Genomic DNA, 12,674 nt, shown 5'->3' on the forward strand with positions numbered 1-12,674 from the left:
AAAGAAAATACAGGTACTGCTCAAATTGACCTCCCTGGACAGGGCACGGGATAAAAAGACTCTCTGGTGACTTATAATTCCAGCATTAGGAACCTTCAAAAGTATTTTAGTACAAGTTGTGGGAAGCAGAAAAACATGTTGTATAACAGGAATGATGGAGCAATGAACTCTAGTTTTTGGGAATTCATTCGAGTACTAAAACCTACTTTCTACTGACAACTTACTCCCCACATCAGTATACTTCACATCACTATTTGCCATTTCGCTGAAACTCTTAAGAAAAACCTGTCAGTTATGGAGAAACCATAATATAAAGTATATACTTAGAATAATATCTTTTACTTACTAGATCACCCTTTCCCGGGTCTTCCATCACCGTTGGAAGCATCACTCCTTCTGAAGATGCTGGCTCTAGACTGTGCACCCTGCTGCTTCCTCCTCCCGTCCCAAAAATCACCCCGTTGCAGTTGTCCACGTTGGCCCACGTGCTGCTCTGCACACAGTTCGGGGTAGCAGGGTGAGAGCTGGGGCTCATTTGACTTTGCACGCTGGAGCGTCTTCCCATCTGCGTGACTGACAGCGACCGACACAGGATTTCACGTTCCCCAGCACTGCAGGTTTCCCCGTCACCGAAGTCCGTTCTGGAATCGACTTCTAGAGCAGGTATTTGGAAATTGAAGACGCTCCCATGGCTGAGTCTGCGTTTCACCTGATTTGCGTTGGGACCATACACCAGGCCAAGGAAAGACTAAAAGCCCAGGAAAAGGAATAAAGAGAGAATGGCACAATATCATAGAGAAAATTTTGGGAAGCAGTTAATGTTTAGACTTTCATAACATTTCCTATCAACCATTGCAAGTCCAAAACTCTTCTTTGATTTAGATTTTTCAGGAAGGATTATGCTTAGATTTTAAAAGGCAGATAATAAAATCCTATCATCTGTAGCAGCTATTTTTTGATAAGCTGTATATTTATATTTTAAGTAAGACATTTTTAACAGAGAATGATGTCACAAAAGTTAAATTCTGATAGGCATTCACTTTTTTCTATTTGTCTAATGTTATGGAAAATGTATTTTAACTGTTATTATAACTTTCCTTCCATCCTTTGTTTATAACATTTCCTTTTCAGATTAATTTTTACATATAATTCTTCCTTATGCCAAAAGGTTGTTTATTTTAAAGAGTTAAGAGCGATCGGTGTTTGTAATAGGATTTGGTTTGTGCTTTCAAGCAATTTATTTTAGAATTAAAATTGGAAAAGCTGTAAGCATCTCAGATTCAGACAATAGATTACCAACTTTCGTTGACTGTCTGTGGACTGTGACTTGGGAAATTGTTGTTTTTCTTCATTATCTTCTATCCCCAAGGACTTATTTCTCTTTTTCCTATTGCTTCTTTCTTTGATTTCTTTGGTAGACAAAGAAGAGGTTTCAAAGGAGCTATCTGACAGGATATCAATTCCTTTAATGGCCAATGACTGAAATTCAAACAAAAACATGGATGATATTTTTGCTGGGTACTTCAAATACAAGCAGCAAGAAAACACTTTTGTGCTCTATATTATTTCCTCGTAACAATTTCTGTTTCACAAAACTCGTTAAAAATCTTTCAATATGTGATATCATTAAAAGAGAGAGGAGAGAATTTCACCAACATATGGAGCACTGAACAATTTGCTATTTGCAGTATGTTACATGATCACATGTATTGGACCTGCCAGGGGCAAAATAATCACATTATAGCTCCTATTCCTCCATATGGCAGATTCGCTTACAATAAAAATACTCAGTTTGAAAATAATGCTGTAGAATATATCCTTTTCCCCAAATAAATTCTCAAACAGTATTAAAATTCTGTCTTTTCATTGGGGATTTTTGGGACTGTATTCATACTGTGGCTGACTTTCCTTCCCATACTGAATTTAGGGCGATATTTTCAAAACACGGGAGTATTTTATTCCACAAGCTTCTAAGCCATTTAAATTGCCAAGAGACTTTTCCTTCAACTGCAGTACATTTTAGCTCAGGTGTTAATGCAGTTGATCCACAGAATTACTGTACATTTCTCTGCTCAGCAGTGCACAATGATAAAATAGAAGAAAAAATTCAAAAAACAACTACATTTGCTTTTGGAAACTGCTAGCTGATGGAATTTTACATTTTCCAGATTTTGAAATACTATTTTTGTTACAGTAACAGGAGCCTTTAATGCTCATTATCCTCAACAAAATTCATTGTTTCACAGGAAAAATTCACAGCTGAACAACGAACGGCTCCTGTAGCTCTAGGAATCACTTCTTTCAATAAGTTACCATTTGCTCCTGTTCCCATGAGTGACTACTATATACAGCCGTATACAAGGAGTGACGCGTTTTCTTGTGTGATTGACAACAGAGCACTGGGACTAATGCTTGCAAGGAAATAATTTGCATACCTCCTGCTCCTTCTGTAATAATTCCATGGCTTCTCGAAATTTCCTCTCCTTTGCCTCCGTTTCAGCAATGGTGGCCTTGTTCTGGTCTTCATATGCCATTGTTACTACAGCCAGAATCAAGTTGACTAGATAAAATGAGCCCAGAAAGATGACCAGCATGAAGAAGAGCATATACACCTTCCCAGAAGCTCTGAGGGTCTGTAAACAACACAACCCAGAGATAAAAATTACCATATAAAATACCAAATAGGCTTTCAATGTGTCTCTGTAAATCTTTAAAAGCACCCAGCTTCCTAGACACAATGTTTTAGGAGGCTTAAATGGAAATATATACCTTCCTCGGCCCTTATGGAATCACAGAATCATAGAATCATTTCGGTTGGAAAAGAGCTTGGAGATCATCAAGTCCAACCACTAACCCAACATTGGCAAGTTACCACTAAACCATGTCCCTAAGTGCCACATCTACACGGCTTTTAAATACCTCCAGGGATGGTGACTCAACCACTTCCCTGGGCAGCCTGACAACCCTTTCAGTGAACAAGTTTTTCCTAATAGCCAATCTAAACCTCCACTGGTACAACTTGAGGCCATTTCCTCTTGTCCTATCACTTTTTACTTGGGAAGAGAGACCAACCTCTACCTGGCTACTCCCTCCTTTCAGGCAGTTGTAGAGAGCGATAAGGTCTCCCGTCAGCCTCCTTTTCTCCAGGCTGAACAACCCCAACTCCCTCAGCCACTCCTCATCAGACTTGTTCTCCAGACCCCTCACCAGCTTCGCTGCCCTTCTCTGGACTTCCTCCAGCACCTCGATGTCTTTTTCATAGCGAGGGGTTCCCCCTCTTTCTCCTTCTTCCTATACCATTGCCTATAAATCGCTGGTCATATACCCCATGAGGACAACATAAGGAGGCATTGTTATATTTTTTGAAGGACCCTTTTAGTACTTTTTTTTAGAGTCCCTAAACCAGCAGGGTCATAGGAACTGGGAAGGAATAGGGATTGCTGGGAAGCACTTCGGCATCCCTTTTGTAGGAGTCACAGCATGCGGGAAGGGAGAAGGGAGAATATGGGCTTGATGACTTGAACTATTGCTTTTACTTGAGGTTTCTTGTCCTCTCTACACATTTTTTGCTTTGGCTATTGCTCACCCTGGAAGAACAGCTCTGGATTATGCACAAAGTTGGTACCTGCTGGTACAGACGCTCCCAGTAGTCCTGGGTCATCAGGCGGAATAGGGAAAGGAAAGCCCAGCCAAACGTGTCAAAACTAGTAAAACCGTAATCAGGATTTGGCCCAGCTCTCAAGCATACGTAGTCTGGAGGACAGATCCTAGAAGTAATAATAAGAAGTGGAGCTCTTTTAACCATGCAGGTTTCAAGGAAAACTTCAGTTTATATGAGAGTTATGATTATTGTTCAGCTCTGCATTGTATCAGGTTGCAAATCAATTTTCTACCCCAGGTAGTATTGGCTGGAAAGTGGGATGGAAAAGCAGCACCCACAACCCAGCAATGAAGGAAGAAGACAGGCTGGAGCAGATCACCAACCCAGGACAACCCCCTCATCACCAATCCTCATCCCCTGCCCCTCACTGCAAAGCAGCCGCATCTCCCTCCTTGCCCAACCCTGTCCTCCAAAACCCATGGGGTTTTTTCCCAGTTTAACACTCATGAGCCTTCGCAGAGAGGAGGGTGTCTGTCCTTTGCTGTATCTGAGATTTTTCATGTTTCCAGTTTTTTCGTACATCCGTGGAGAAGAGAAAGCACTTCTGGAAGGGCTTGAAGAAATTGAGACCTGAATAAGCCAACTGCAGGTTCACGCTTCATTCTCTGGAAGTATTAACTGGCTTTTACTGTATTTTGTTTCTGCATCCAAGGAAAGCCTGTAATTTCTGCGTTCACCTCTTGTGACTGAGCAAATACGGAAGCACCAAGGCAGAGAAAACTTCCAAACAAAAAATATTTGTAAGCGCACTTACCCAGCCCCAGCACCACATAGCAAAACATCTGAGGTGCCCGCTTTCTTAGCGAAGTATGCTATAAAAAAGTGGGGGGAAAAAGAAATTAAAACCAAAGCATTTTCTAGCCTGAATCCTCTATCCTTTAATACAAGCAGTGATGAGTAATCAGTGACCCGTAAATGTATGTGCACACACACACACAAATTGCTGAGTAGCAAATATGAAACGAGCACTAGAGTAAGAGACCGGTCTCCCACGTTCACAGTGACTGCAGCAGATTGCAAGATGCCCTGTCCTCATTTATAAACACGCACATGTGTATGCACAAATTGCAGTCCTTAAACCTGAATTTTTTTTTAAAAACCACCACTTTGGCCACATCTGCATGAAGGAAATCAAGAATCGGAGGGCACAGGCTCAAGCACGGTCCCTGGTTTGGTAATTGTTAGTACAAACTCTAGCACAGTTTTGGCCCGTAGCAATTAGCCCTCCCCAGGACAGCGTACAAACATCATTTTGGGGTAGCATGGATGAGTTCTGTTTCCAAAGAGCAATAAAAAGAAAGGCCTGTTTTGAGGAGGAAGAAAGAACACTTGGCCGTGTGGGTATACACCATGCGGTGTCATGGCCCTGCTGAGGCAAACAGCAGGTCCTAACCCCGCTCACTTGAGAAATACACATTTCTCCATTAGGATGCTGGAGCTGTGCCCTTTTTGACCTCTTCCCCTATTTTTCTTAGCGTGAGTTTCTCTGATGCCTGAACTAGCAGCAGTCTGAAAGTAATAGCTTTGGTGCTAATAGCTCATTAGCCCCATTAAGATGTGGGTTTATTAACCCAGATGCAAGGGAGGTCTCATGCCTTCCTGGTGCTTCTCAAACCTCAGCTGTGCTCATCAGGTAAGCCAGCAAGATTCAGAGCCAGCAGGAATCTTTAATATCAGCTGTACCATACCGTGTAAATGCACCATAAAGGAGTGAGTCACTCTCTGGGCTACTTTCCACCCAAATTTTATTCAGCTCTGCTCCTGCAAACTGATAAAAAGTCTTTTTAAGAAGATTCAGTGACTGAGCTTCAGAGAATCGTAATAACATCTAGTTCCCCGTGTTGGAGATGGGAACTTCGCACAAATTCAGGACCATAAAAAGTCAACCCATTAAAAAAAAAACAAACCCAAAAAAACCAATTTAATAGAAAACTAGACTTACAGTCCTGTAAGTCATAAATCCTGCAGGAAAGTCATCTAGCTTTCACCCAACCTGTATGGTCCCTCCTGTTCCTACTGTCATCACTGCGAATCACCCTGCGCACACTGTGTATGGCATGGGATGTGAACAAGGCAAAGCTTGTGAAGCAGCACAGATTTTCACATTTTTGAGCCCTACTTTCGCTAGGCCACTGCTTTTATACAGCTGCAATGTTTTGCATTATAAAAAAGCAAACAACAAACAAAAAAAATCCCGCAAGTAAAAAAAAAAAGATGGTTTTGTTTGCTGTTTTTTCAGTATAGAAAATTAGTATTTTTTGTATATGTAAATTTCTTTGTTCTTATGTGTGGTTTCTTGGTAGGTACAAGTATATTGCAAAAAGTTTTTCCTCAAAAATCTTTGTATAAAGGCTTTCTTCCCCTGGACTATGAAGTTTATAAAGAAATCCTGTCTGAACAAGTCTCCCACACAGGGTGCATACAAACATCAATCCTGCATAAATTTTTTATGTATTTCAACATTTCCCCTGGGAGAATGCTTTTCTCCCTATATAACTGCTGCTGTGTCTGAACTCGCTGGTGGAGATTTTCTGCAGCGATGAAGCTTTCCTCACATTTCTGGCATAGATATTGCTTTCTTTGAGCGTATTTTTTTAATGCATATTGAGGCTTTTCCTTTCGGATTTGCATCTTAAAGTTGCTGCTCCCCTGAGAATGCTTTGGTGTGCTTTCAGATCTCTGCTCGTTCCATCACCAGCCTCAGTCAAGACATATGCATGAAACATGTATCTTATATATATCTTATATAAGGCATAAAATATATATCACCTCTATCAGACAGATATGATGTGAAGAAGAAAGCAACTTTGACGTTTAAACATATTTCTCTGTTTCAAAGTGAAGAGTGCTTCACTGAGCAGCAAAATGAAGATGTACGGACTCTTCAGCATGTAGTAAAAGGTGAACTTTGGGGAATTAGAGCAGAGAATGAGCTAATGCACATTTCAGTTATTGTCATATCATTCTGGGAAACAGAGTTGGATGTTACTGAAAAATTTGGGAGTGCTTTTTCTTATAATAAAGGGAAGAGGTTCATTCCTGGATGCCTGCAAGCTGCTCTGGCAATCTGAAGGCCATTATCAGGTAGTTACTCATCAAAATATCCATCACCAAAACATCACTATAATTTACAGCAGGGGTTATACGTGCACGCATAGGTGTCTATACTATCATCTGAAAAAGAATTAAGGAGAAAAATTACCTGTATCATTAACAAATAATTCATAGGATTCCCATCTTTTGTTGAGGAAATGAAGCATTTCATTGACTTCTGTAGAGTTCCTGACACACTTTTGTCTTAGATTGCCCTTAAAAAGCTGGAGGCCTATGAGGGCAAAAACACTCAGGCAGAAAACGGTCAGGATCATCACATTGGCAAGTTTCTTAACAGACTGGATAAGTGCCCCTACAATGATCTTGAGTCCTAGGAAGACAATATACAAAGGAAAAACAGGATGAAAAACTGAGATTCCTATCTCATACTGGATTAGAGTTAAAACAATGTATAACAACCAAAGTACCAAAATTACTGCTTAATAGGTGGCAAAAGTATTTGCAATGCAAACGTAGTTTGGTTGAGAGAGTAATTAATATGAGAACAATACTTTTTCCTCATTTGATTGACCCAACAATTTCCAGATGTTCCTTTAATCCCTGTAAAATATTTAGGTGGGGATGAGGAACCAGAGACTCTAGTTTTTCTTATCCAGAAAGAATAACCTGCATAATTCAAACAAAATTTCCAACACGAGGAGTCTGTGAAGAGACTGTAAACAGTAATGCCTATCATCAAAAAGACCAGAAAGAGAAGACAGAGGCAATTTACAGGTTCTTAATTTGTATTTCATCATGAGAAAGAATCTACTGGCTTTATAACTAAGGGAAAAGTGAAAAGGAAACTATTTTCCTAGGGCTGATGTAAGATCATTAATAGTAAACTCTGCTCAGTCACCAGAGGTGTTGAACCATAACACATAGACCAGCTAGAAGATCATTCTATAAAACTGACACCGTAAAGTGTTAACAAAATCTTTAAAAGCATAATGAAAATAAATTAAATACAAGATTGTTTCTAACACATGATTTATTCTGGTTGGGCCAAGTGAACCAAGACACTATTTCTGTCCACAAATTTAGCTGAGTCTGCAATCAATGGAAGATACAGAAAAACGGGTGGGAAAAAAAAAAGAAAAAAAAAAAAGAAAAGGCTAAAGCCCACATTTTGTTTGGAGCAAAGAATCAGTTGTAAGTAGCAGAAAATATTCAGCAAATGGAATTTCTCACCTGGGACTACTGAAATGGTTTTCAAAGCTCTCAGAACTCTGAAGGTCCGAAGGACTGAAACGCTCCCCAAGTTACTAAATGCTCCCACGTACCTGTAAACTCAGGATGAGACGCGTCAAGTGGTTGAATGGAGTAAACAGGGCAATTATTTTACAGTGGTCATTCTTAACTGTCATTCCTTTGGAGCGTATTTTAAGTATCAATAAACTACCTATCAAGGCTTTGTCTGAAGATTTATAAAATAGAAACCCATTTCTCGATTATTCAAATTTCCTTATGAGGCAGCTCTCGGCTTGCGCACAGCTGCTTTTGTGTCAGCATCTTAAAATATCATGCATTTAAAATACAAACAAAGTTAGCACTCAAAATTAATAACTTCAGGCTGAAACGTTGGCTGAACTGGTTTGATCTCCCTTCTGTAGCTGCACCTTTCTAATTACTGCAAACTGAAGCTCAAACTATGATTTTTGGAGATAGGATAATTTAATCCACTGTCCTGGTTTCTATACAGGTGTCTATTTTCAAACTTACACTTTCATTCACGGGATCAATATGTCTGTATTTGACAGCCCAGCCATTATTTATCACTGACCGAAATGCCTCCGTTCACCTACACACCACAGAGTGGATCTTGCTCTGCACAGCTCCATTCCCTTCTTGGAAGACTCACACCGGGTTGTTATACAGTGAGCGATAAAACAAGGGGAAGAGTCAATGTCCTAGATAGTTTCAGATGCAGTTAGGGCACACAGGGGGGGTTTTTGTACAGCCTTTTGCACCAAGAACTTCAAATACAGAGCACGAGTGCAGGTCATCCATATTTCACATGTTCCCACTTACGCCATAACAATAACGCTGAAATCCAACCAGTTCCAGGGATCTCGAAGGAAGGTGAATTCGTTTAGACAGAATCCTCTTGCCAATATTTTTATCAATGATTCAAATGTGTAAATGCCAGTGAAAGTATATCTAAGGAAGGGAGAAAAGTGCCAAAGGAAACCAGCAATATTAGCAATTAACAGCAGAGACACAGTTAGACTATGCACCGTCTGGGCCAAAAACCAAGCCAAGGCTGCACAGAAGTAATGGAAAGTCCGCTGGTGACTTCAGTGTATTCTATCAGTATCTGACTCATTCGTAGTTTAAGACAGTAGTTGACCACAATCTGGGCTTGGCTATTAACATGCACGCCTGCCATGCTTTTTTGGCATTCAACGATCTTTTTCAAACTCTTCCCTGCGAGTCCCCATAATCTGAGAAACACACAACTCCCAGCTACTTGCTAAAATAAAGATCAAAATGTGTATCTTTCTCTGGTTTCAAGTGGCCAAGTGAACATGGGGCATGCTGTGTATTATTTACTTTGGGCACGCAGCATCCATTTCTGTGCAGAATGTTTAAAACACTTAGAGAAATGCAAGAGTAGAGGGTTTTCAATTTAAGATGGCAATTATTCTTATTAATGGAAAATTAGCAGTAAAAGCTCTTCTGGACTTACTGAGTGCACTTATCATTTCAACAAGCAAGCGACCTCCCTGTGGAATTCAAAGGCCTTCATTTGGTAGTCAGCAAATGCACTAAGAAATTATATGGATGTAGTGCTTCCCTTTTCATTTCGAAAGAAGTATTCTGAAATTATCATTGAAACGCAGCTGAGCAGCAGTTTTGATGCCAGCAGCAGACACAACTCCTATCTAACCTTCAATGCTCTCATAGGTAGAGAAGTATCTCAGCATCTTCTGGAGATACGTATATTAATAGTGGGCAGAATCTTGTTCAGGCTTGCACGAGGATTTGCCATTCCCAGCTGTTTTGGTGTCATGATGTAAGTGTGAAACAATCTTAGAGTTATTTTTAAAACTAAAGTATTTTGGAATCTTTTCCTTTGCACTAGCTGTTAGAATTATGTCATAAGGTTTTTATGCCAAACTGAAAAAGTGAGAGCGGAAAGATTCTTAAAGGAAATAAAAACATGGGATTATCCAGTTTAGGTGTGACTGCAAATGCATGGATTTATTGTGATCTAATGTTGTAAGTGCTGGCGGTGCTGAAGATAAGAGCTTTGCTTTCTAACAATGTCCTGCAGGCCAGGAGCTTCTGACAGAACCTTTTATTAGAGCAAATACTCAGCATTTCACCACTATTAAAAAGAATTTTAAAAGGCAGCTGCTCTTGATGTGCTTCAGCAGCATTGGCAGCAATGGGAAATGTGTCTCGATAAAGAGAAAATAATTACTGAGTAACTTCAGAAAGTGGGATAACGAAGTGGAGCGGTAGGAAGCTGTGAAGATAGTTCAACAGTGGAACTTTACGCTCCTTCACTCCTGCAACTCCACAATTATTGTAGTTATTGAGTTTTTAAGACAAAACACACTCCCTCAAAGCAAAAAAAAATGGCAAAGTCCTAACACAAGCAACTTTTCTTCTAAATCTCCTACAAACTACAAGTGGTATCCCTCAGGGGTCCGTACTGGGATGAGTATTGCTTAATATCTTCATCAGTGACATAGACAATGGGATCAGGTGCACCCTCAGCAAGTTTGCAGCCTACAGCAAGCTGAGTGGTGCAGTTGACACGCCTGAGGGATGGGATGCCATCCAGAGGGACCTGGACAGGCTCGAGAAGTGGGTCCTTATGAACCTCATGAAGTTCAACAAGGCCAAGTCCAAGGTCCTGCACCTGGATTGGGGCAAACCCCCAGTATCAACACAGGCTGGGGGAAGAAGGGATTGAGAGAAGCCCTGCCGAGAAGGACTTGGGGGTGTTGGTGGATGAAAAGCTGGACAATGAGCACTTGCAGTCCAGAAAACCAACCACATCCTGGGCTACATCACCAGCAGCGTGGCGAGCAGGTCGAGAGAGGGGATTCTGCCCCTCTGCTCCGCTCTGGTGAGACCCCACCTGGAGTACTGCGTCCAGCTCTGGAGTCCTCAGCACAGGAAAGACATGGACCTCTTTAAAGGTCCCTTCCAATCCAAACCGTTCTATGATTCTACCTTGAGTGAAGGCTGCAAGACAAGTATCAATAATTCAATATAACTACAGAATTAAAAAATATACGTACCCACAGATACTTACTCAACATACTTGCTCCATGAAGGAGATGGAGAAGTCTTAGAGGACTCAGTCAGAGCCATGAATACACAATTAGTTAAAATAGTGCACATGATAAACAAAGTGAATAATGTAAATCATGGGAGTGAAGGCAAGAATATGACATTGTTTCAGAAATGTAACTAGATTTTCTATCAGTCATAGACGTAGTATCTGGGTTTGAGTTCAAAGCACATGTAAGAACAGCATGCACATGTATCTGCTGATTTTGAGTCATACTAGAGGTCAACACTCTACCGTTCTTATTCATGCCATCTGGACTTCTCTATGGGGTAGAGATCTGCTGCTCTAAGCATTGCAAATTCAGTAAAAGGATCCTCAATCACTCAAAGCGTGGGAGGATGGATGATTTTCAGTTTCATTTTACAAGCATAAGTTAAAAACTTGCCCGAGGTCACACAGGTGGAGCCCAAATCGTACTCTAAATTGGCAGACCTGCGCTCTTCCGAAAGGTCACTATGAAGTCTGCCAGGATACTTGGAAAGGACACTAGATAACCATGTTTAGTCAACTTTTGGGGCTGCCTAGCTGCTCTCTGGGGCCTTCTGGTGACAGGGTGCGAACGGGAGCTTGGGCATCTGGCTCATATGTAGACACCTAAGCTTAAGCACTTGGCTCTGGAGGTGAATCTTATGCCTTGTGTAATACCACACATTTTGGCAATCCAGGAGGTAAATGCACATGGGAAAGACATCCAGCCTTCCCATCACCCATCCTCTCCATCCCCACAAAAAAAAAAAAATAATCTCCTGGCCTTAGCTCTAGGCATGGTATTACTGTCACAAACCCAGGAGCCGGACCACTAGAGTTCAAATGTCAGTATCAGACAACTTTCTGCCCAGGGAAAGCCTCAGATGAGAGGCTTCGCTCCTCCAGGGATGTCTGTACCCTGCTACGACGGCAGCTTCGGACCCATTGCAGCTAACTCAGCACCATGCAGCCAGGAGAGGGCTGGAAACCTAAAATACACACAGGGACACCGCAGACTCTGCGCTGGGCCTGATTCAGCCCCGAGCAACAGCTTTATTCCTCTGGTCTCATTCCCCATTGCCAAACTGGAGCAAAACTTCAGTGACTCCCACCCTCTAAGTTTGATGTATAAGGTGAGATCTAAATTACCTCTATATTCCAAAGACACTCCCTGCAACTACATCCCTGAAAATTTTCTCTTTCTTTTACTAAAGGTATATATTTTTAATGGGATTTCCTAATGAAACTAAGTTTGCATAATTTTTCTTTGTATGTAGTTTCATATGTGTGCCTGCCTATCTCGGCCTTTTTTTTCTTAAAATTGGCCAATGGTTGATCAGATTTGGCACATAGGTTGGATTTAATTCCTACAGTTGGGGTAAACAGAAGAGGACAGAGACCTTATTAGACCACAACATCACTGAGAAAGGCTTCAGCATGAAATATTTAAAGCATCAGGTAATTGACACGAGATCATTCTCAAAACACAAATCTGTAGAAGATCAGGCTTCAATACGCCCAGTCCTCTCAAAACTATTTCTAAGTAGCACAAGACAACAATAATTTCTAAGGTAATTCATAAACAGAAGTAAGCTGGAGCAAAGAAAAGGCTAGATTCATTCGATGCTCTAAGATATAAAAGCA

The 12,674-nt window shown here is 40.9% G+C and overlaps 1 protein-coding gene across 1 annotated transcript in view; it reads right to left on the reverse strand.

Annotated features, from left to right (window-relative positions):
- Positions 1-12,674, reverse strand: part of LOC128905373 (sodium channel protein type 5 subunit alpha-like) — a 36,067-nt gene that overhangs the window by 21,966 nt on the left and 1,427 nt on the right. Inside the window, exons 3-11 of the mRNA XM_054191395.1 lie at positions 11,025-11,132; positions 8,786-8,914; positions 7,946-8,037; positions 6,864-7,085; positions 4,416-4,473; positions 3,626-3,767; positions 2,436-2,633; positions 1,297-1,479; positions 347-748 (exon numbers count right to left, since the gene is read on the reverse strand). Coding sequence (XP_054047370.1) covers positions 347-748; positions 1,297-1,479; positions 2,436-2,633; positions 3,626-3,767; positions 4,416-4,473; positions 6,864-7,085; positions 7,946-8,037; positions 8,786-8,914; positions 11,025-11,132 — 1,534 coding nt within the window. The remainder of the gene's footprint in view (positions 1-346; positions 749-1,296; positions 1,480-2,435; positions 2,634-3,625; positions 3,768-4,415; positions 4,474-6,863; positions 7,086-7,945; positions 8,038-8,785; positions 8,915-11,024; positions 11,133-12,674) is intronic.

This window comes from Rissa tridactyla, chromosome 2, assembly GCF_028500815.1.
Source record: "Rissa tridactyla isolate bRisTri1 chromosome 2, bRisTri1.patW.cur.20221130, whole genome shotgun sequence".
In the NCBI taxonomy this organism is placed as follows: Eukaryota; Metazoa; Chordata; class Aves; order Charadriiformes; family Laridae; genus Rissa; species Rissa tridactyla.